General features: G+C 29.1%; 2 protein-coding genes across 2 annotated transcripts in view; both read left to right on the forward strand.

The window, feature by feature from the left end:
• Window positions 1-19,753, forward strand: part of LOC136983208 (thrombospondin type-1 domain-containing protein 4-like) — a 78,241-nt gene extending 58,488 nt beyond the window's left edge. Inside the window, exons 7-16 of the mRNA XM_067279895.1 lie at window positions 9,987-10,191; window positions 10,651-10,823; window positions 13,141-13,498; window positions 14,661-14,790; window positions 16,301-16,505; window positions 16,608-16,781; window positions 17,020-17,181; window positions 17,867-18,046; window positions 18,811-18,952; window positions 19,057-19,753. Of these exons, the coding sequence (XP_067135996.1) occupies window positions 9,987-10,191; window positions 10,651-10,823; window positions 13,141-13,498; window positions 14,661-14,790; window positions 16,301-16,505; window positions 16,608-16,781; window positions 17,020-17,181; window positions 17,867-18,046; window positions 18,811-18,952; window positions 19,057-19,169 (1,842 nt within the window). The 3' untranslated portion in view covers window positions 19,170-19,753. The remainder of the gene's footprint in view (window positions 1-9,986; window positions 10,192-10,650; window positions 10,824-13,140; window positions 13,499-14,660; window positions 14,791-16,300; window positions 16,506-16,607; window positions 16,782-17,019; window positions 17,182-17,866; window positions 18,047-18,810; window positions 18,953-19,056) is intronic.
• Window positions 1-26,387, forward strand: part of LOC136983196 (coiled-coil domain-containing protein 112-like) — a 372,297-nt gene that overhangs the window by 152,170 nt on the left and 193,740 nt on the right. The gene's annotated exons all lie outside the window — the stretch shown is intronic.

A 26,387-nucleotide genomic window follows, 5' to 3' on the forward strand; every position in this document is an offset into this window, starting at 1 on the left:
ATAGTCAGTATCCTAAACACTTCATTCTCATCATGCGAAATGTTTCTTTTTCTCATTTGTTATTGAACTTATTTCTGTATGAGTTTAGTACAATTAAAATTTTGAGAAGGAATAAATGTCACTAAATACGATATTTATTTCTTCAGATTATTTTTCCTAGTTTTATTTTCTATTTATAAGCATGCCTCGTTATGCTTTCTCTGTAATTATTTTAAACTTAATTAAAATTTTTATATTTATTGTCATGCATTTATTTGCATGCTGTTAGTTAAATTCATATTACAAAAATATATTATTTTTTACAGTCAAATCTCCGAACAACGGCCACTGAAGAGAATGAAAAATGGCCGTCGTTCGGAGGTTATTTCGTATGCATTTCGAACAGAAACGCTCCAAAAATGGCCGCCGTTTACAGGTGATTGTTACTGTAAGTTCGGTATAAGTGTAATTTAATATTTACTTCCTTAAAGTCGCATGCTTTAATGATTAAACATTAACTGATACTTTAACGTCTAAAAATTTGAAGATGTTTTATGAGAATAAATAGATAACGCTATACATCATACAGTGTATACAGCCGTCTTAATTAAGTATTTAGGACTGAATAAATGTTGTTAAATTTACAAAATCGAGGCACTTTATTAATTTTGTAGAACAGATTTTGATGTAAAATTTAATAGAAAGAAAAAAAAATTGATATTTCATTGTAGTAAATCTCAACCGTTTGTATAGCTTATCATGTTGTGCAGAAAACTGAATTAAAATTGTCTTATGTATCAACAAAATAATTTGTTGTTCCATTGATAAAGCTTATACGGAGCAGAAATATAACAAGAAAATCATATAATATATATTTTTCCTACAACAGCTGCTTTCAATTTCCATATTTATCATCTCTATTATTATGTAAACATAATTATAAACGTATTGTTAACGTTTGCTTACTGAAAACGTAATGCAATTTTAATTTAACAATGCTATTAAAAAGCGTATTAAACGTCAATATTTATTATCCACTCGAATAATTATCCACTTAAATAGAAGTCTCGTAACAGTATTTATTTCGAATTTCTCTATTTTTATTTCTTATGAAGGTTAAATCCCGAGTTTAATTTCTATCGAAGAGATTCGGTGGGTCCCGAGTTCCAAATTTCTCCTTTACACGCTGCATCCGTTATATGAGTCATGCCCGCGTAACCGAACGTGACAGCTCGGTCACGAATTCACGTGCGCTAGAAAACATCACGATGGCGTTACCGATCACGAAAGATCACGTTATAAATTATATTGTGACGTAATAAAGGGTATCGAGTAACAAAGCAACACTGTGAGAAATTGCAGTATATAACATAATATATTTACGGATTGTTTCTTAGAAATGAAGCCTTCAAACTCGGATGAACGTCATTTCCTCCTTTTTTTTATTGGTGTATAATTTTGTAGAATATTGTTTAAACACGTTAACGTTTTGTTTTAATCTTGTTCGAGAATCGATATAATGCAATTTATCAATGTTAATAAGCATCCTGCCATTCGATAATATTATCCTTTCAGATTATGTAGACTTAGTAAGATAATCTGAGAATATAATAATTTTTGTTCGTGAAAGATTAAGTAAATTATAGATAAAATAATTTTGATGTGTAAATAACTTCGGCCATTTTACAAAGTAGGCTGCGATTTTATTGATTTATTTCTTAATAATAGACTCTCGTTTACGTAATATAGAGACCGAAAAATAAAACTATTTTAAACGGATATTTTTCACGAATTTTAATTAATAAAATCTTTGAAACTGTTTTAGAACGATATACACTGTTGAACTATTTTATATAAATCGATTTTATATCACATATATTTAATTAATAGATGCTGTTATAGAAACATTTACTTTTCATCTCTAAATATGGAATATCAATTTACTAAAGTGATATTTACACGTCCACAATTGGAATTATGAAAGGTCGAATTTAAGATATTTGAGAATTGAAATTGAATTTAAACATTACAATTCAAAATTTTATGCAGATAAATTATTAAAAAGATAGGAACAAAAATTATTTTAAATTCAAATGAAGGGTTATAACAGCATAGTGGATATGCTTCTCACTTGGTCTTCGTGTTTCCATCGTTTTATATTTAAATAATTTGATTAAAACAGAAATATCTTATATTTTCATACATTTAATTCTTTAAAAATTATTAAATACAATAAAAACCGAGACGATTAAATTTAAAATACTTTTTTTAATATTTAAAATCTGTTTAGATGCTCCTGTGCGGAATTCTTTGAATAATTGTTAGAATTTTCTGTCTAATTTTTAAAAGTTAATGAAACTTAAATATAATCGTTTTTCAAATATTTTAATCCATCAATCTGTAAATATTTGTGTGTGTGTGTGTGTGATGCGTTACGTTATCAAAGCGATTCAGAGAATAAATTCTTAATTTTGTTGAATATTATTGCAGAAAATGTCTGCCTAATCGATATATTTTATTACAATGCATATTCATTATCAAAACATTTTTATATTATTATTTGATAATCTTTTTTCCTATCTTTATGAATTTTAATTAAAATCACTCTTTTTCAATGTGATCTAGAATTTTGTTCTCTCATTAACTTCAACAAAAATATATAATTAAGACCTATGAATTCATTTTTCTTGTATTTAATTATTAAACTTTTATGAACGTACGTTCTTGACGAATCGTAATGTAGTTAATAATCTATATGCTAATAATAATTTAAAATATAGCCTAATTCCGAAAGTAAATAAGTAAAATTTCTTATAATATTGAGTATTACTTAAAAACTGTTTTAAATATTTTTCTTTTGTTCATCAGAACAGGCACACACACACACACACACACACACACACACACCAAAAAAGCTTTTTATTTTTTATATTTGATTTTGTAGTATTTCACCCATTTTTATAATTCTTAAACCATTAAATTCGCATTATCTTAAATCAATATTTTTCATAAAAAAATTCATTTATTAGAAATATCACAAAATCTCTTTAGACATTACGATATTTTATATAATACGATCTCGAATTATCTAAATTATTATTATTCTAAAAGTATATTTTCGAGAGCTTTAATTCGCATAAAATACTTTAAAATTGTATTTCTATTATAGCATATTATTTGCACGTATTGCAACCTAAAATTTAATCCTAATGTCTTTATCGGCTGAAAATATAGCTACAGACTCCTGTTTTTCAATAGGTTTCTTGGTCTGTAAAATGGAAAATATTTGTTAACTTTGTGGTGAATATTTCAAACAGGTATATAAGAAAATCGCACATATTCATAAAATTTTGCACCCGTTTGAATACAACGAGAAAGTCAATATAGACTTGAAGACCACATATCATACAACAACCCGAAAAAACTCATAAAAATATTAAATACAATGTACAGTTATACAAATGATTGAAAATTTCATTTTTACTAAACGATTCTATAATTACACGAGGGACTAAGTTCAAACCAGAACTATCTGCCCATTAATGAAAAAAAATTAAGCCAGGGGGTAGCTCAGAAAACATGTAAAATCGTCTACTTTAAGATTTTAATATAACTAATGTAAATTTTTTTACATGTAAAATTAGAAAGAAGAAATAAAGTGTTTTTATATTATAGATTTTATATAAATATGAATATCAAAAGTAATCTTTACAAAAAGTTTCCTTTATGAAGTCTATTATAATAAATGTTTTGCTTGGTCATTAATAATTTAGGTACTGTATGTTGTTATTATGTTTTCTTACAATTCTTTCACAGAATATTGCAAATAATAATGATATTTCCATTTTTATTGTTACAATATTATTAGTTGTAGTTTCCATATAACAAAAAGTAGACTTATAAAATTTGTTTAAATCATTTTTATATTCCTTGTAAATTTTTTCCGATTTTAACTCATATTGTAGACTAGATTTTTGTAATTTCGAGATTTAGAATAACTGCAAATTATTAACTGTGTAAACAATTTTGTATTCAAAAATTTCGAGAGATATCGTCGATTTTAATGTTAAATTATGAACGTTATTATAGAAATTTATTTTTAATCTTTTTAAGTAAGGAAGACGATAAAAAAACGCAATAAAAACTAAAGAGTGTGATCCAATTAGTACGAATGCAGTTTTTACTTTTAACCGGGAAGTGATATTTGCTGTAGTTAAAATAAATTTCATCCCTAATGGTGCTTTGCAATGACATTTTTAACTAAATAAAATTATATTTTAAATCTTTTTTAATTAAAAACGGTTTCTTTGTTCTAATTAAAATCACTCGAAATTAATTTTATATCTATTTAAATTAAAGAAAGTTATTACTAATGAGATTTTTCAGTTTTCCAAAATTAATATATCATTTAATATTTCTGTATAAAGAAAAATATGTTTTTGAGACGTTCTGATTCCAAAATAGGATTATTAATTAAACTAAATTCTGATGTAAATAATTAACGTTAAAATCCTATTTGTATTATTTGTCGTTTTACTGAGTGAAAAAAAATTCAAAAGAAAAGAACAAGACTAATGAACGAATTCATCAAATTTACTGTAAATGTATATTAACAATTATTCTCTTCAAATGATTGATTGCATTACATAAATTATTATAAAGTAAGTGTAATGTATTGTTTACGTAAGTGCTATAATTAAATAATTTATCACGAATTACTCATTGCTATAAGTCTATAATATAATACTTGTATATCCCTAATCTTTAATTCGACTCTTATGAAAGATGCAATGGAGAACCATAAATTATATCAACTATATGAAAGCATTGGATTTTTCAAGAAAAAGTCTACGCTTTTAGTCGGAAATATAAAATTATCAATGCTAAAAATATTCATTCATTGGCTTTGGAATAATCAGTTTCAAAGATTAGATTAAACGAGAAGATTACGAATTAAAATTTTTTTTCCTAAAATGTATTGACACACCAGACTGCTAGGTAATGACCATCTTACAATATAAGGAATAAATAACAGTGGCGCGTTATAGCTTCGTGGACTCAGGAAAGTTTGAATTTGAAGCCCAATGTAGTGTTGATTTCAGACATTTTTTTCGGGGAATTATTTTGGTTGAAATATTTTCTTATAAAAAATTGGTTTTGGGTTTCCAAGTGGCAATTCCACATAGGATAATGAGCCACTGAGGAATAAGTACTTCTTCACCATCTTTGCCAGGGAATTTTCAGTATACGGTTTACAAAATCGGTTTTGTTCAATGTAAGGTATGGAATCGCCAAGGCGCGCGATTCCCACCTGTTTGTTATAACGAACTGTCATAACGGAAAAGTCGTTAGGATCGGCCGTTGGAAACGACCGTTAGGAACTTCCGTGGGAAGAACCGTTAAGTTTCGAATCGTCAACCATCGGACGATTGGCCGGCGGGAAGTGACCGTTGGCGGCCGTTGCGGGAACATTCAAATTTGATTGGAGCAGGGTTCGAACGCCGTCGACTATTTAAGTTCGTATCGCGATCGGCTGGGATGGTGTGATCGTATCGGAGGTGATCGGATCGGATCGGATCAAGGGAGATCGTCGTTATCGAGGTGCTAACTAACTCTCTCGTGGGAAGTTACGTGTTTGTGTATGAACTTGTTCCTGACTCGGAGGTTTTGTTAATTACAAGTCTGTTTGTTCGTAAGGAGTTCTTTCGACGAATTTGTACGGGAATAGTCTGTTGTCGTTGGATTATTGTTTGTGCATATTTAATTGTAACTCTAATTTGGATTATTTTGTACATTTACTGTAAATATAAAATTTGTGTTTTTCGTCAAACCGACTGAGTGGTTATTTTGAACATTACTTTCAATACTTCTGAATATTTCCTATTACTCTACGTACAAAGATGCCTCGGAAATTTAATTTTTATTCCTATCTTTTCATTGTATAAGCAACCATTATAATTTCAAATTTTTCTTATAAAGTGTCGTTATTTTTAAGACCATTGCGCTTTAATTACATAGATTCATGACTAATATTTACTTTTCTATTTTATTTTTATAATTTCGAACAATGTAGATCTACATTAAAATTAGAAACCGACATCTAAAATGCCAAGCCAATATATGCTAATTAATAGATAATGCGCTTAAATATCATTTTAAATAAATAATTTATTCTATAAATTTCTAATTTACAATAATTATTATCGTAACAATAGCTAATACTTTCCTTATAGATATATTGATCGAGATAATAGAGTAACGGCTAATTATACGCGTTACGGTTGAATCCACATACCACGTGGCTCTATAACTAGCTATTACTGTAGACAATAGCAAATGTAAGTGACAAATATAGATCTTTCTACCGCTTATTACGACGAAAATAAGTCAAATCGATAAGAAAACAACATAAATACTGTAATTGCTTAAATTGATATTTATTTTTTTTTTATTTTTTGTACATTTATGCACATGCAAGTAAGCCTATTTCATTATAATTATATATTAGGCTTACATTCTAATTGAACCGAATAAATTAATATACTTTGAATTATTATTATTTAGCTCAATTTAGTCTAATTATTTCTTAGAATGGAATAATTAAATTACAAAGTATTGATTTTGTATGTAAAAAAATAACTTTAATTCCTATATAAAGCGATGTCCAAAATAAAATTTTAGTGAATATAATCATGAATGTTTAATTATATACTCGTGGCATTATAGTGAAGATGCCGAATGATTTGCAGAAATGCTTACATTAAATGAAGTAGAGATTTAATTAATTGTAAATTTAATTATTGTAACAAAATTAAAAGAATTTAAATAATTTGGCACGAGGTAATAAACCAATTGAATTCTTTTTAAATGCTATGAAATTCAGTGTTTCTTTTTTTAATCGATATTTTTCTAACTTTTGCCTATATTTTACATATTTAATAAGTTTCCGAATGTGTTTCAAACGATAGTCTGCATAAAAGTTTTGATATCTCATAGTATTAAATGGTCTTACTTATTTTTATATTTGTTTAAGTAATTTTATGCTGCCCAAATCCGTCTGAACTAAAGTTAAGCACGTAGCATATATGATGTTTTATCTCGAATAAATGATAAAATTTAACAAAATTTTACCATAGAAAAGTTTTAATATAATTAATGGCAGCCAATCGAAGACAAAAGTTTAATATATTATTTATTTTATTTAGCATTTTACAATAGAAAGAAGCTTATTTTTTAACCATTAATTTGTAATAAAGAACATGCTTATTGGTGTATAGTTATTCGGAATAGTTAATATAAAACTAAAAATTCAAATAATGTTGTTATAGATTTATCTTATTACCAGCTGTTAATTCGGATTTTAATTAAAGATTTTCTAAGAATTTAATCTTGTAAAATTCTTGATGAACGTCAGAATTTGGTGATTCCAAACTCTAGGTCTATAAACGATAGTTTATAATAATCATACGATATAATAACCTAAATATCTGAAATTAATACAGTATATATTTAACGAGAATCCTAAAATAATAGCCTCTACTCTTTATTAATTAACTGCTAAAAAAATCGAATCTGCAAGCTTCACAGAGGAAAAATTCTTCGAGAACCAGATAAATTCTATAAATTTTAACACAAGAATGTTTATATGAATACGATTATTAAGAAGAAAAAGCAAAGTTATTAACATAATAATTACTTACACAGAAAGAGGAGGAGTTTGATTTATTTGCGATAATTCCTATTCGAGGTAAACATAGAAATGAAAATCAATAAGACAACACTCGACAAAATAATCTTCCATTTGGAAATTACAATCAGCATTTTTTATCACAGAATTTCACATATTTGTCGTTTGTCACTCGTGATTATTAGAATAGAAATATTTTACATTTATCATGTGCGTATCGATCAGATTAAAAAACAGAAATGATAATGGAGCTAGAAGAAACATTCAAGATGTTTGTTTTATTATCTATACAAGATATTTTTATTATTTTGCATATATATAATTAATATTTTGGTGTTTAAAATTAATTTCTCGCAGAAACAATAGACAAATATTTTCACCTATAATTCACAGAAATTACTTTCTTTTATATCATGGGAGAAATAAAATTATTTGTATTTATATTTTTAATTAGATCTCTTTATAATTTCGAAATATTTTAATTATATCAGTTTAATTACTTTCCTGCAAGTAAAGAGAAGAGTAATCCAATTTTCTTAAAAACTTTACATTTATTAATGCATTTTATTAAGTAATAGAAAAGTACAAAAACTGTTCTTTTACTGTGTTGAGAACAGCAAATTCGATATTCCAAAAAGGCAAAAGTTCTCTCGACAAACAATCTTTAGTTTAAATTTCAAATAAATATTTTGATATATTTTAATTGAAATAATATAAAAATTTTCAAATAAAATACATTTAAAGTCGAAAATAAAACAATAGTTTTTAAAATAAATTTTAAACAGATCGATATCGAAAACCACTTGTTGGGACGACGATGGAAATTCAGCTGTTGTTCGTATCAATTTGTCAACGCTTGTTTGACGTGCCACCTGTTATATAATTCACGTGACTATGAAGCAAATCTTTGAACGTATTATATAATTAAAAAAATCATTTAAATGCTTTTTTAGGATAAATACACGTTGTAAATGAATGAAGCTTCTTCATAATATAAGTACATAGATTAATAATCAATTAGAAGTGAACAGTTATAGAATTCTTCTATATATGTTTATAACAAGGGTAAAAAACTTTTGTTAGTTTTAATTTCGAGTTTTATCACATTTCAGTTTTCGAGTTAACAAACTGAATCACTATGATAATTATTATAATAAAATGTCACAAAGAAGCTTAAAACAAAGTTAAACAGAGCAGATAATTGAAAATAGAAGATAATTAACTTAAACCTTGGTTAAATATGATTTATTATATTACCGTTTCGTTTCGTTTAGTTCTTTAATAGAACACGTTCATTATCAGAAGAGAATTTGATTAATGCTAATAAACTCGGTGTGAACGTCCTTTGTTTTTAATGTAATCACTAATGTGTAATGAAACCGAAACTTTATACTGTGCAACCGATTGTAAATTGTCTTTGCAGCGAATATCTTTGAGCATCGAGGTCACTTTCACTAACTGTGCCATCTGTCATTGTTAACACTTCTGTCAACCATAAGTTGTAGTTTGTCAACAGGATGGATTAAACACACTCCATATTTCATAATTGATTTATGGCTATCAACAATTTTTTCAATTATTTTCTTACTTGCGATCATTACTTGAAGCAATGATTATGTTAAAATATTAGTTCATGTAATTTAAAAAAATAAATAAGCTACCATGCCAAGGTTTCTTTTTATCTTCGGCAATAAGACACAAAGCTTCAGCATATGTAGCTCCTATAATGCATCTGCATATATATCTTTCTGTATTAAATATAAATAGTAAATATTTATTTAATTCAGTTAAACTAAATTAAAAGACTAAATATTAGAAGAGAGAAACTAAACAATAAATGTTATATTTCTGATGTTAGAAGCAGTAATTCGATAACTTCAAAATTGCTCGCCCGCTGTAAATCTTCAGTAATGTAAAGGCTTCGGAGAGGAAATTGAAAATGAAATAAAACAAATTGTGAACTTTCAGCTAGATGAAACTTTTCTAAACTTTCAGTGCAAGCTGTAAAGTATCCGAAAAAGGGCGATACTTTATTTTATATTCAAACAGTGGGAGCCGTTTTGTTAAATATCAAGGCATGGGCTAAAATTTGATTAGCCAATCATCTGTTTTACTTATCAAGTTTCACTGAAGTCAGACGTTAAATATACGAAAGCAATAACTTAAAATTATTATATTTGGAGGCGAGGTGTGATGTAAACATATTGTGTTAGAAGTAACATAAGCTCGACTCGTTATTTTAAATATACAACCCTTTGTTTATAAGTATTTATATTTATGATTTTTTTATGTGATATTACATAAACATTATTTGTTGCAGGCTGCGGGTTGCGACGGTGTAGTGGGGTCAAACAAGAAACTCGATCAGTGTGGCGTTTGTGGAGGTGATAACAGTACTTGCAGGATCGTATCTGGCTTATACACGAGACCCACTTTACCGATTGGCTATAACTTAATCGCTAAAATACCAGCAGGAGCATGCAATGTTAATATTACGGAGTTAAAGAAAAGCAATAATTATCTAGGTAGGAATTATAATTTTGACTAATTCGTAGAAATAACGATATTAAATAACGGGTAGACATAAATTCACAATAGCGGGGAGATAAATCAATTTTTAAACGAAATATTTTAAAATACGTCACGACAGATGATTTCATTTCTAGGCGCTTTTTTATTCCATTTTTTCCACAATAAGTAAAGAAAGCCGGTAAAGTATTTTCGCCCGAGTTAAAGATAAAAGTTTTCAATTCGTTTTCAATATTTTAAAAATTACATTTGAAAATTGAATAATATAAAAGAAGGAGGAAAGTAAGAGACGGAGTTTTATTAAATCAATAAAAAGGATAATGGATTTCCGAACTCGGGTGTCAAATCGTGTTTATCGACGATTTGCACGCGCCACTCTCGGTGCACGAGCGCAGATAATCATTTATAATCAGGATATTCTTTTAGTAATCGACGACATTTTATTTTATTTACAGCATTAAGGACACAAAGCGGGAAATACGTCATTAACGGCAACTGGGCCATTAATTGGTCGGGGACGTACGAAGCTGCATCTACACGTTTCGTTTATCGCCGACACGACGGTCCGAGCCGGAATGGAGAACAAATAGTTGCCAAAGGACCAACTTCGGAAACTGTCGACGTCTTGGTAAACGTTTTGCCTGTTTAAAATAATTGAAGTCTTCTCAAATGACATCTCTTAATCAGTAATGGCGTAATCTTAAGTAATTTCAAAATCGACTAGAAAATCTCCGGGTTTTAATCGCTTTCCGTGTTGTTACAATTATTCGTTAGTCCATAACGCTCTAATTATAATAACCGTAGTAAAAATAAATACAAATAAATGGAAAATACTCTTACTCTTAATTGAAACTTTCGCTGCTTTAAACTGTTCTAGTTTTGAGTATTGAAAATATTTGATTTAGCTGCGGGGGATATCGTGATGTGTTGTGTCACGCAAGACTCCAGGGAGAAGTCTGTCCGACAGTTTTGCTAGAAGTCGAGGAAGAAATGATCCGCGCCATTTCTACCGGAAATGAAATCTGTTCCTTAACTTCGGGCAACGTCTCGAGAGGAAATATAGAGGAAGTGCGCTTTCCTCTCTACTTCTAGAAAAGACTGTTTTAACGATTTATAAAACATGTCTAAAGAAAATCTACTTATGAAATTACTTCGGCCCATTCTATAGAAATATGGGAAATTCTATTATTTTAAATTATTTATATTAGTTGATAGAAATCTCAAAATACGAAAAAATTGCCGACCCCCTTTGTATTATTTAGAAAACTTGCAAATGATTTATGAGCAGCTAGTGTTTTACTTTATTATTCGCGAACATTACTAGCTTCGTGGGACTAATTTTCGTAAATTCCTTAGATATAACCGAGCATAACCAGTTTATGAACTGCTTATCTATTGCCTAATTAATGGACCACCATTAAATAGCAACGTACTTGCAATATAGGTGAGGAATTCTCATTAAACTTTTACTACATTTCAATAATTGCAGTGTTTTCTCGGCTATTCAGCATATTTATCGAATATATTGATCTTATTTTACTACTGATTATGCTTGCAATAATATAATACAAACATACTGTTAGCAAATGTTTAGAATTTAGTATATGACCATAAATAATTTGTAATGGGAAAATGAAATGCTGTATATTATAATTATTCTAACATCTAATAAATCATACTAATGTATAGTTGAATAAATTTAAATCGTCGTTAGTATCGTAGGAATAGATTTATGCTAATGAATAGACTTTATGCCATGATTATAAACATTCCACGAATATTGCCGAGGATTTTATCGTATCCAAGTTATTAAAATTTTTAATTAAAGCATCAGAGATTAACATTCAAATTGTTTCCGAAATAATAGTCTATTGACCAATATTTACTTTTCTTAATGTGATTTATTCAATTTATACGTTAACGTAAAGAAATTCGGGCGTGTATTCAATCAAATTTTAATTTTCTTTGAAACTATTATGTTTACTGTGGATGGGAAAAATTTAAATTATAAATTTAAGTGGAACTGTGTGACGGCACTCGTGACGTAACGAATAGATCTATTAATATGACACTTTAAACTTTCAAACCATTTTTAATGGCTATAAATGTAAAGTCTGTACATCGATTTTTTTGACTATTTAATCAAATAATAAATATACTAAATAAAATTTACTTAGCAAGACGTCTCCCGCATTGAAAAACCATGTTTCCAGTTCGTGTCAGGCCCCGTCCCTCACCCGGCCTGGCCGAATACACGATAAAAAAGTCATCTTAGGGCCTGTAGGGCGGAAGGAGTAAAAAATTAATACAAAAAAGCTACCAAATTGGAGGTTTTAGGAGTAATAATGTTATTAATATAAGACAAATTTACCGGATAGTCTGTTTAATACAATAATTACTCATTTATATCTCAATTCTTCAATAATTTATTTAATAAACGATAATAAATACAACTATTTTTTCAAACTGTCAATACGATTTTATTTCCAAATTGCATTTTCTAATTATTTAGTTAAGAAAGAATTCAGAAAATGCGAACTTGCAAATTAATGAATTAAATATTCATTAGAAGAGCTCTTAACAATAAGTTAACAATGCTTCCAAAGCGGTACACTTTATAATTTCCTTTTTTTTTTAACTCTGTTTCTTTGTCTATGGTGCTCCGTTTTAAGAGTTATTCATCTACCGTACGGTTGATTGACTCATCGTTGATTTAGAATAGAAGGTATTCGAAAAATCTTGATTATTTATATAGACATTAAGTTGTATTAGACTACTAAAGGAACTGGCTAAGCTTTGAAAAGCATTTAATGAATGCTAATCATTTTAATCGCGGATTTCACTTTCCTTTAATCGAACGTTCGCATCTAATGGATTTTTGTAATTATTTTGAAATTTTAGCAACATTTTAAAGCGTTTTTAAATTAAAACTAATATATTCTTAGATAATTTATCAACAACCGAACCACGGAATTAAATACGAATATAGTTTGTCCGTGACATCAGCTGCAACTTCGAGATATCATAATTGGAATGGAGTAAAAACGGCATCTCTACCGTTGAAAGAAACGGATTCTGGATATAGTACCACGACTCTTGAAAACCAACACGAAGAATCGAAAAAAGATAAAAGGAAACAACGGCATCGTAACAGAAATATTCAAAGAGTTTTGAATAGTGATAGAAATAACCAAACGAGTAGTGATAATTTAGGACAACGAGAGAGATCCAGATATCGTCAACGAGGTGAATACAGATGGAGAATCATGGGCTTCACAGAATGCACTACTACTTGCGGAGGTGGTAAGTTTATCTACATCTGACTTATATATATATATATATATATATACAAAGCATATTTGAATCAATATCCCATAAAAATGTAACATGTTCCGAATAAGATTTTTTTTTTAAGTCATTTTTTCTAATCGCTGTATTGCTAGTATATCGAGTTTAGACAAGAAAATCCATTAAAAAATATAGATGCCAAGAATTGTTTTTGAGTAAAAACCGTAATTATTTTAAATAATTTTATGAAATCGCAGGTGACATTTTCAAAATTACACCCGAAAAATATAACATAACATTGTGCTATGGCATTCGCATTCCGGATAATAACTTCGTGATAGGATGTCTTTCGCTGGACAGGTGCCAGAACAATACTTCAACTTTAATAACAATGTATAGATTTTTGAAGAAATGCAAGGTATGAGAAACTTTACACAGAGGAGAGAAAAATTCTCACCTTTTCCAAGTTTTTTTTTCTCTTTTGACCGAATGCAGAATCATTCATAGTTAGCATCAAGAAATATCAAATTAATTAAACGTGATTTAAGAAAAATTAAAAAAATACGATGTATAAGAAAAGAAAAAATTTTCTTTTTAACGATTGCAATTATTAAAATTGTGATACTTTACACAAACAATTAAGCCGTTGAAATTTATTTTTCATAAACTTTTATGGTCTAGATAATACATAATTCGTATTTTATCACGTATATGCCCGGGTTTTATTTTAGTTACTAGCTAAATCTTGGCAATATTTTCGCTTAAATGGGTTATCTTCCTCGATCCAGTGGACGAGAAAACATCAAACCAATTTCTTTCACACACAAATGGGAAATTATTTTATATCTCCAGAAATTTAACGATTCTCTCTTGTATTTTTTTCTTTCTTTTTTTATAACTTTAATCCTATTTTCGAGATATAAAGATTTTAATTAATAAAAGAAATATATTAATCGAATTTTTAAGAAAATTAGCCACTTAAACAGTGTTTATGATTTCATTTAACCGAGGATACTAATTAAGTGTAAGAATCGTTGAAAAGTATTTACTTTTTAGCTGTAATCTTAATTGTTATTTTATAAACGAATTCTGTTAAGAAAGAAAAATTAATGTCTTAATCAAATATTAAATTTGAGATTTTTTTTTAACTTGAATATATTTTCTTTTTTAAACTTAGGAATTCAGAAAGCGCTTGTCGTTTGCGTGAAAAGAAAATTACTTTCTGTAGTCGAAGATAAAAAGTGTGATGGGATGATCAAACCCGCAGTCCAGACGGTGCGATGTAATTCCAGACCCTGTCCTGCCAGGTGATCAATTTTATTTTCAACTTTATATTTTGAATAAGATGATGATAAAAAAATACGTAAAATTTGATCAATTGTCATCAATGTACAAGCGTAGAAAATACTTTTACGTTTAAAATTTCATTTGAATTTCCACGAATAAAAGAATTATGAGCCATCACTTAAATTTTACATATTTATTTATTTAGAACCCGTGAAAATAAGTTACAGCTGCCATATTTCTTCTTGTAAGGGAAATTTATTTCGGCGTAACATTTCTAAAAATAAAGCTATAATTGTAAATTTTTAATATTTAGCTGACAATTATAAATCTAAACAAAGAGGCATTCTGTGTGGTAGAAATGATAGTTATTGAGAAAATCACAATAGTTTCTCGGCTGTTATTCGATAAAACTTCACCAAAAGATTGCTAATCTGATCTGCTTTTTTGTCCAAGTCATCAATATTATCTTATGGCTATCGTGAAATGAATTTCATTCTTCATTTCTCTTTTTCCTTCTTCAATATGTCCATTGTATTATTACAATCTATTCCCCAAATGCTATGAAATGAAAAGCTGGACGATAGACGGCTTCTGCAGCTGCTAATACTTATAAGTTATTGACATCTCGTAAGTTTAATAACTTTTTCTAGGTTACTTATTTTAACTTATTTAACTTTATTGCTTTAACTTTTGTTTGTTGATGGCAAAATTTTCGAAATTTTGATTTCAAGTAGGATGGTAAAGATTGTATAAACTTCGACTTTATTTAGCTAAATTAAGTTTTTTTTTATGTTATCCAATTATTTGGAAATTATTTACTGTGGTAGCATCACTTATTTGTGATAGAAAAAATTGCGAGTAGGGTAAGAGCTTATGTTATATGGCGTTAGACACCGCTCTTTGATTTTACTTACGAAATGCTAAATATATGAAGATAAAACGTATGTCTCCATGTACAAATTCGTATCTTTATTGCAGACTTATAAAGATAAAAATCACTTACTGATATTGATTGGTTGTTGGGTTTAATGACGGGTCAACAGCTGTGACTATTTGTGCCAATAATAAAGATTGATCATCTCCATCACAAAATAAACTATCTAATTTAGAGCGATTTTGTCAGAGGTTATCTCGAGGTGATGGCACGATACCAAAAGCCACATCAAACTCCGGCACTTCGTGGAAACTTGGTAAATTTTGCTACTATATTTGTGGACAGATTTCCTAAAAGTGATCAGATAACGCCAGCAGAAGATAAGAAATAACAATTACCAATTTATATCGCGTAGGAAAAGTTTCTTCACGATTCTTCCGAGCTTTAATTAATGAGTAAAATACAAGAACATAATTGAACAATATTATATGTAACTACAATTTCGTATATCTTGACACGAATCTTCTGTTTCTATTTACGTTTAACTTAACGAATTAAATTACAATATTAACCAAAGTAAAATAAAGTTAATGCATGTTAATATTTCCAACCAAGATAAAGAATTTAAATTGAAAATAATTAAATCTCTCATTCAGATGGACGGCGGATGCATGGTCATCGTGCAGCACCAGTTGTGGCGAAGGCATTCAAACACGGATCGTAACTTGCAAGCAGGATCTCTCACCAAGATTACAGATAAAAGTAGACGAAAGCGATTGTCTCGCCTCGGAAAAACCTCAATCTTCTCAACCCTGTAATTTAAATCCTTGTAATCAATGGACAGTTGGAGACTGGACTCAGGTTGATGGTCTCTCGAGTTAATTCGCATGTATATTGAGCGTTTTAGCGAAAACTTTTTGAAAACATTTATTTTCAAAGAAGAAAATTTGGTTTTATTTTTAGTGTTCTGTCGATTGTGGAAGAGGAATAAAGAAAAGAGATGTTAAATGTATTTCCAGCCACGGTTCCACCTTACCAGATTCCGAATGTAGTATTCGTAAGCCCGAAGTAGAAGAAACTTGCGAAATGAAAAAATGTATCAGCAACACGTGGTTCTTTTCAGAATGGTCCAAAACGGTTAGTTTCAATTTTTCCTTCCTATTTTTGACATTTGAAATTTATGTTCTCACTTCTGAGAAGTAAATCACGTACAGAGCGATAATAATTAAAGTGTCTATGAAAAGCTCCGAACATTGCTCTTCAATCACTTAATAGAAAATGTGCAATAGAATTTTAATTTTTATATTGATTGATACCAAAATCTTTTCATATTTACGACCTTTATCCAAAGTAAAAATAATAATTTTAATTTTAGTGTTCTGTAGAATGTGGAACAGGAGTTCAGACAAGAATTGTGATGTGTCCTACTCTAAATTCGACAAAAAATATCGAATGCCATCCCAAGTCTAAACCTCCTTCGGAAAAATCTTGTACTAAAATATGTGGTGCAAAATGGTTCACAGGACCGTGGAGTCAGGTATTATCATACATATGGTGTATTTTATATCTTGTAATTTAAATTTTTGCCGGATTCATTCTTTATACTTTAACCGCAAAATAATAATAATTAATTTATTAAATTTTGAAAGCATTGAAATTAAAGTAAACAAAAATCTGAAAAAATAACACTGGAAAATAATTAGATATTCATTCGTAGAATCTTATTAACCTAGCCTATGTTTTATTACGAGTCGAGTCAAGTCTGAAGATCATTTTCACAATCCAAGATATTGTTCGTTTTAGTTTAACCGCACGAATGCTTACTGCTTATCTTCTGATTTTGATTTTGGGGAAATATATTCACAATACACGACATTCTCATTAGAATTGCGTGACGTTATAATGGCTAACATTATTTTCTGACTTAATAGGATCTTTAGCATAATTTTTAAATAACTATTCTCTGTCATTACGATCTCTTGAACTTACAAAACAGAAAGAACATGTTACTATAAACATCTCTCAAAAATGATTGTGTTTTTATTTTTAAAAAAAACTGAAAAAAAACTAAAATATACTTCGGTACTAACCTCGAAAGAAAATCTTTCTTGTGAAGAAATAGAATAAAATATTAAATATTTACGCTTACTTTTCTATGAAAATATAAGCTTCTTAAAACATTTATAAATTTATTTTTAATAAAATATGTTGTTTATGTGTAGTGTTCCGGAAAATGTGGACACGGAATAGAGACGAGAGACGTCGTATGTTTGCTTCACGTAAATGGCCAATGGAAAGAAACGTACGAAAAGGATTGTCACGGTAAAAAAAAGCCACCCAAAGAACAATCTTGTCATCTTAAGCCCTGTGGACCACAATGGTTTACCAACGAATGGTCGCAAGTAAATACTCATTAATATTTCGTTTTATTAACTCGTTAAATATTAAATTACTAAATAAATAATTTGTATTAATTTTTACAGACGTTTTTATGACATGTTTTTGTGTGCAGGCTACTTCCAATCAAGAAACAGTTCTTAAAAAAATTCAGTATACACGATTTTAATTAGAATTTAATTCTGATTAATTTCTAAACTATAAAAGGTTAAAAATATGAAATAATCTGCTATTTATCGACTATTTATCTCGAAATTCGAATTTCATTCTAATTCGTGTTATTATTATCTATATGTTATAAATAAAAACATTCAAAACATTTTTACTTTATCCTATTTAAAAATTCAAAAACTCGTAACAGTAGAAGACAGTCTTATGAAATTTGGTCGGTTCACACGATCCAAAGATATGGCTAAAGAAAAAAATTGTAACTTTCGTCCCTCTTCTTTGTTCACTCCATCAACCACACCTGCCTCCAACATTTCTCACAAATTTGGCCAAAGAACGAAACAAAGGCGAACAATCTTTTTCTTCTTCCACGTGGCACATGTTGTAATCGTAATGATCGAACTACAAATCTCTATAAAACTTTTACAATAAAAAATCTGTACCAATTTACAAATTTGTATTATTACCAATATTGTATATCAGTCAAGTTTACGTTCTTAAAATCTCTATTTAAATGAAATAATATACATAAATTTTATATTTATTTCCAAGCTTACGTGCTTTCCTTAGAAGCCTACATTTCGATTTTTCTTTGTTTCAGTGCTCGAAAACATGTGGAAGAGGGATACAAACTCGAGAAGTGATATGTTCGGATTCGACACATCGAGAAAATGATCGATGCAATCTTCAGGAAAAACCGCAAAGTACACAATCTTGTAACAACGAAATATGTTCAAAGAAAGGTAAAAAATAAAGCACATTTCAAGTTTTTATTGCCCTAAAAATTTTAATTTAAATCGAATGTTATGAACTGTACAATATATCTAATTATATTTCTTTATTATAGATGCAGATTGTATCGATAAATATCTTAATTGCCAGCTGGTAGTAAGGGCCAGACTGTGCAGCTATTCTTATTACAGACAACTGTGTTGTGAATCTTGCAGGGAAGTAACGTAGTGCCGTGTAAATAATTCTTCTTTTAAAAATTATGTAGATACCCGTCGAATATTTAGGTGCCAAAAAGAGACATTTTGATATATCGGTCAAAAAAATATGTCGTGAAAAATAAATATAAATAAACATTGTCTTCGGAAGAGCAGTTACGATAGAATGTGCTTCGATCTTACTTAATATCCCTCATATTTCTTAAAAATAGGACTTTACAAATGTTAGAAAAGGACATTTTATTGTTATCACCGTTCTTTAATCTTGATTTAAATTTTTTAATTAACAAATTTTTAATACGAAACGCCTATAATTGTTATAATAAGCGGTCTTATTCTAGCATTAATGAAACAAATCATTTGAAAAATTGATAGGAACTTTAAATAATTCTGATATAAAAAAAGAAAAAAAATTAATCAAAAAATGTTTAAATCTTCGAAAATTTCCCTACCTCTAACTACCTATTTAAAATTTTAATTACAGTTAAAGTGAAGAAACGTAGTTATTCGTATGAAATATGTGGATATTTTTAATGTGTTTAAAATTAAAATATTAATTTAAATCTATTTAAAATCCAATAATTAATCGATATAACTGTCTCGAGTACTTACTTATTCATGATTCCACATTTGTTAGATGTATTAAATGTATTATATTTGTGTATGTATTGAAAGTAAAAAGAATCATTTACAAAATTCATGTTTACATTTAATTATTAACGCGCGGTCGAAAATCAAATCAAAGAATATATTGGAAAAAATAGAATTTTCATTGACTGAAGGCAGTTTTAATTCTAATTCTTGAGCATTATTTATTATTACATAAATATATTCGAAAATCGAATTTTATACAAATCGAGAGAATTAATATTTGAAACCAAAGTCTATTTATTAAGTTGGAAAATGAATAAACCATTCTTGTTGCAGATAAATTGCGACGTTTATTCGAGATTTTTGCTACATGTTAAAAGTTTCGTAAATAAAGTTTATGTAAATCTTAATTCGTCTAAAGAATATCAGTTATTCCAAGGTTTATATGTTGAGGATGAAGAAATAAGCCAGGAAATGTTATAGTAAAAATCCGAAAGTAGAACCAGTAATAAAGAATGGGGAGACTGGAGGAATCGCGGATATAAGACTTTTTTTAATCTGTATAACGAGACAAGTTAGAGAAAACTTAGCCTACAAATTTATTTGGGTATCAATTCATATAAAAAGATCTATCACAAGGAAGAGAACGTTAAAAAAATTGAATCAGTTTTTCTCTTTAAAACTAGACAACTGTGAAGTGTTTGGTATTCCCGTGGCGTAAAGACAGGACAGCTAGAAAGTGATTAAAACAAAAATTAAGAGATGAAATATAATTTATTTACACATATTCATTAGAAATTGAAATACAATAGATTCGCAAATTGGGAAATGGACGTTTCAGATATTAAAATCGCTACAGTTTTTGCTGTAGGCCTACATAGGAAACTTAAAATTGTGGAGTATTATGAGGAAAATCGACTAAATAAAGCGAACCCCGAGGCAATTCCGGACACTATAGAGTTATTTCCGCGACAGTCCCAAATCACCATGTTTGATTCTAATCAGCTTTGTAGAAAGACGCTACCGTATATATATTTTGATATATGGTAAAACACATGATTATCCACATTTATAAATATATTCAAAAACGTAAGTGTTTATCACAAGTATCGCATTCACTGAAAGAGTAAAATCTTTGAAAAACAACGAGTTTTCATCTGTAGGAACACAGACAAAAACGCGTGAACATAACAGCATATGTGGCTGATAGGAATCTTGACGCAATATAACAATGCTGCCAACTTTTTACATTTTAAAACATTTCGTTTAGCCTTTCCCCGTGTCCAAATTTCTCCTCTCCCCTATATATGAAACAAATAAACGAGGAAAGAGTTTAGAAGTAGATCCTAGAAATAAAGACCTGGAGAAGAAAGTCTCTGAAAACATTAACAGAATAAGAACTATTTTAAATAAATGCAAAAAAAGAGGTTTCTTTTAAAGATAAATACGGTATCTGTTGCATAGGTTTGGAAGAATTAACATATTGAGTTAAACAACAACGTTTCCATAAGACTGCGCCAATCATTAAAAACGTTAAATTAAGCACCAAAAATTAGCCTTTCTATTTCTTCATCCAAAACAAATTTATAGGAAAGTCCACCTCACCTTACTCATTTCCCTCAACGTTAGTAAATAAAAAGAAGATAAAGGAGGAAAAATCAGACTGTGCATTGACTACGGAAAATTAAGTGAGATAGTAGTACCAGATAATCACTCGTTTCCCCCGAATGGGGGATATAGTAGATAAAGTTCGCGGCTCCGAGTTTTTTGCCACGTTGGACATAAATTCGGGTTTCTGGCACGTGAAAGTGAATAAAAGAAATATCCACAAAATAGCGTTTGTCGCTGACAGGTCATTATGAGTAAGTCGTACCATTCGGATTTAGAAATTTACCTGCAATTCTTCAGAGAATAATACACGTACTTCTCAGAAAATATAACTTAAATGGATTTGCACATAACTATCTTGATGACATCTTGATATTTCGGCAACATCTGAAGATAATCTAAATCACTTAACAGGTTCTTAAGATCCTCATAAAGAAGAACGTAAAATTAAAACTAACAAGATTAGATTCGCAGAAAAAAAAGAAAACAGTTTAATCCTAATACGTTCTTTATAAAAGTCGAATTATTCCCGTCTCCGACAACACGAAAGCTGTGAAAAAATTTCCTCATCCAACAAAAAGACGGTTAACAGCTTCTGGGAAAAGGAACCTATTACCGAAAGTTTATATCGAACGCAACGAAGGTGTTATATCCTTTGCACGGTTTTCTCAAAAGAATAGAGTTCAAGTGGCTTGAAAAGTGCCAAAAGTCTTTTGAAAATGTGAAAAATATAAATTTTAAACCGATTCTATGCATTTTCAATACAGACGAAGAATATGCACTGTAATATAAATTTATACAGGAACTGAAAGCAATACTAAAACAAAACAGGAAGCATATAAAACTATATCCTGTCGCATGCTTTCCTAAGAAATTATTATTGCATATCAAACAAATTATGCAATAACAGAACTGGAATGCCTAATACAATTGTTAAAGCACCACTATCTATCTGCACGGAACCAAATTTAAGGCGATTACTGATCACAATGCCTGGAGAAGACTGAAATCGGTTAAAAGGAAAAAAAAAGTTTAACACCACATCGTTTAAGTGTTCGAAAGGTCTCACTTAGTATAATTTCAACATAAAATATAATCTTAGAAAAAATAAACGAAAAAGCAGACTGCTTGTCACCCAACTCCATAAGCGAATCTAATGACGTGGTAATCATTTGAATATTCTACATTTACTCACTAAAAAATTAACCCGGGCACTAGAAGGAAAGGATTCAATCACTAAGAAATTCATAACGGGAAAATATTTAATGAAAAGACTAACGACTGGTCACACAAAATAATTTTCTGAAAAATCTTAAATAAATGTCATTCATAGTTTACTAATCAGGAATTAAAAATATACCCTCTTTTCTCTCTTCTTGTTACTTCTAGTCTGTCGACTAAGAATATAGTACAGTTAGTATAAGGCTGTTCAATTCGTCAATCTAATAAAGTAAACCAAATGAAAAAAAAAAAAAAAACCTACTCCAGTTAGTTGGCAGTTAACATGCCTGGGTCTGGCAGGAAAAACTTTTGGCACAAAGTAATAGTAATGGGAAGCAATTGGAGGATTTAAAGAATATGATTCTCATAAACCGTGTATTGCAATCGAAGTTTTCATCAGATATATCTGGGCATTGTGCTTACGAGTGCAAAAGACTACATAAAGACTATACTAGCAGTAAGTTAAGTAAGTCCTATTGATCATACAATCCAAAAAATAGGATTGTATGATCAATAGGACGTGGTAATGCAACTGGTGTGCAATCGGCCAAGAAAAGGGATGCCACCCAGATGGACATTCTACGGAAAACTGGCCCCGAATTAGGCGATAAGACGCGAAGTGTAGACTACTTTCTCACAGAATTCTTCAAGACCTCGTATGTCTTTGAAGAATTCAGAAGAGTAGAGATTTCTAGAAACAGCAAGAAAAACGCTCTCGAAAGGACCATAAAATCTCACTTTGAAAATAAAGGTATTATGACAATAAATATCCCCGACTTCTCTTTCGGAAAAGAGAGTTAGTGTGGCTAGAAAACAAAAACAACATTACGTCCAGGAAGCTCGACCCAACCAACCTTTATCGGATCTTACGAATTAAAACGAAAACTATCTGAAGTATCCTATGAAATTAGTACACCATCGAAAGATAAAAGTATGGACGTTTATCACGTATCCAAAGAAAATATTATCACCTAACGGCTCTTTATAAAATGGAAGGATGTTAAGTAAGCAGTCGTTATACTCGAAATCCTGCGGGGCGAAGCTGAGTGCGTGAGAACAGAAGGCAAAGACAAAGAAAGGGCAGTGAAAGGAGAGAGGCCTAGATTAAAGGATGCATTTAGGACTAAGTTGTAACCGAAGTTTAGGAAATAAAAAGTATATGTGTAACAACGAATTTAACTACAGTTTTATCACCAGAGATTATTTTTATACATGTATCACATCATAATAATAAATTTCATGCAAAAATTTTTATAAATTCTACAGAAATTTTATATAATTGTACTAGATCGTTGAGAAAATTTAGAACTAGTGGTAAAAGCATTTACACGCAGTTTTGAAGGATTCGAATTCGAGTCTAGGTCGCACGCAAAGACAGATTAGCCCCAATCCTCGCTACCATGTCTTTATTGCATGCCCGCTCGAACCCACGATGAGAAAGAAAATAAACGAGGACATTTAAAATATATATATATATATATTACAATATAAATCTTATATTGTAATATATGCAAGGCGATGAAACACATTACAACATATAACCGTCTGTCTTTAATACGAAGCAAGCCAATCTTACATTTTGTATAATAAGAAATGGTTAAATTAATTCCAAACATTATGAAAATATGAATAGGCCTACGTTTTAAATGACTAAACAATGTAAAGTAAGGCGCAACAATGATAAAGTAGCGTTTCGAGAGGAATAGTTTACATAAAAGCATTTTAGGCGCTTAAATCGATCGGAATTTTAAAGAAATAAGAAATAATTTACATTTTTCTCAATGAGAAAATAGTAAATCCGCATTTAATAACGTCTGGAAGATCGCTTTATTCAGGATTTTCAAAACGATAGTAAATGCCAATTTGTGTATTGATGTAATATCGGTTTGGAAATCGTAACTACACCAATAGGTCAAGTACGCTTCTATTCCAAAATGATAATATCCACGGCATACATTATGATAATTATAACGAAACCATTTGATCGACGAAAGATAATTACCGTCTAATTATTATTATTAAATTAATTAATGCTTATGTCGTATAATATCAAATGGTAACTAATCCTCTCACTAGTATAGTTTAAGCAAACTTAAATGTAAATTAACCTTGGCACTTGGTTTTACCAAGTTCAGTCGCATTAGATAATTTGGCATACGAATGCAAAATATATATTTTAAAATTTTATTTATTGGATTTTACTTAATAGATTTTGTCTTCTAAATGCTACGCAAGTTCTTATTTAACTAAAAATAGACGAAGCTGATTTTATGTTGGCAATTCCTTAAAGTCGTTAAAAGTTGGAAAGAAAAAACTTGAAAGTGATAATGAAAGTAATTGAAAGAAAGTAAATAAGCTTCTTTACGTTGAAAGTGTCTATAAAATTCTTTGGTAACGATTTTACTTTCTTAACCTTTTCAGAATGATTCTAAAAAATTCTTGACAGTCAATGAATATTTTTTAAATTAACAATTAAATCTCGTTTAATTATTTCAATTAGTTTTAATTTTATTTTTTATTTGATGTAATGAGTTATTCTATAAGTAAAAACAGAAATTTTGCTAATTCAGTACGGTTAAATAAGTATTTTTAAGCATTTTTGATATTTGAAAACCTTTAGCAGCAGTTCCGTGTAAAATATTAATTATTCTAAGTGGAAAGAAATGACATGGCTTTATATGATGCGATTTTATTGTACAGTATTTTAATAATAATGTTAATCAATAAGTGATTCTGCGTTATAAGTTCAGAAAACGTAGCTAATTTTGGAAATCTGGTAAGAACTATAGAAAATTAGGCCACGCTATTATAAGTGAGGCGTAAACAAAATTTAAAATTAATATTTTCTTCAAGAATTACATTAAAGAAGATTTTTCAATGATGAAATAAAATAAAAGTAAAAATGTAATTCGAGAAAAAATTACATTCTCTTTGTAGACAATGACTTTAATTAATGATTAAAATTAATAAATTAAAATTTCACTAGATCTTTCGTCATTTCTGTCGTAAATCCGTATTTTCTAAATATTCTATAAAAAATAATTCAGAAGCATTTTCAATGAATAAATTTTAATGAAAGAATATCGCATTCTCTAACTTAAGTCTTGTTTACTTTTTCTTAAAAGATTTAACGAACGTTTTTTAATAAGTGCCTTTATGTCTTGTATACAAAGAAATTAAATCCTGCAGAATTGAATTTCCAATTAAAATAATTGCAACATTGTAATAGAAAAAATTTGCTGTAATAATCGTATCGAAATTTTACTTTATAAAAATAAAGCGTTATAAAGTGAAATTTCAAAATTATAGACAAAAATACTGGTAATAAATCAACATTTTTCATTATTTCTTAATGTTTGTTTCTTCGTTTCGATAATAAGAAATTGTTTGCTTATCCATTTTAGCTTGCACGATTTATCGATTATCGGAAGCGATAAATCGATATAAAAATGTATTGATTTTATGGTATTTCCAAGATGTTGTTTAGATCATTAAATGCAGTGAGTTATCTTTACTACAATCAATGAAGTAATATCAGATTGCGCCAAAGTTTTCCAAATCGAAAAGTAAATACCTTTAGAAACTTATTTCACACTTATTGCGTCGCTTTATTTTTAATTTTGACTTTGTTTTTGCAGTTAAAAGCTTAATGAGTCGTTGAAGAAGCGTAATTACGAATAAACCGAACTGCTAATTAATAAGGATTATTTAAAACGGTTTAAAAAACATCGAGTTTGACTATTGTTTTTTTTTTTTTTATAATGAGGAGGAAAACTGGAAATCTGCAATAGATAATTATTTTGGATTTCTC

Source organism: Centruroides vittatus, unplaced genomic scaffold (genome assembly GCF_030686945.1).
Source record: "Centruroides vittatus isolate TY-2023 unplaced genomic scaffold, ASM3068694v2 contig_878, whole genome shotgun sequence".
NCBI classification, from domain to species: domain Eukaryota; kingdom Metazoa; phylum Arthropoda; class Arachnida; order Scorpiones; family Buthidae; genus Centruroides; species Centruroides vittatus.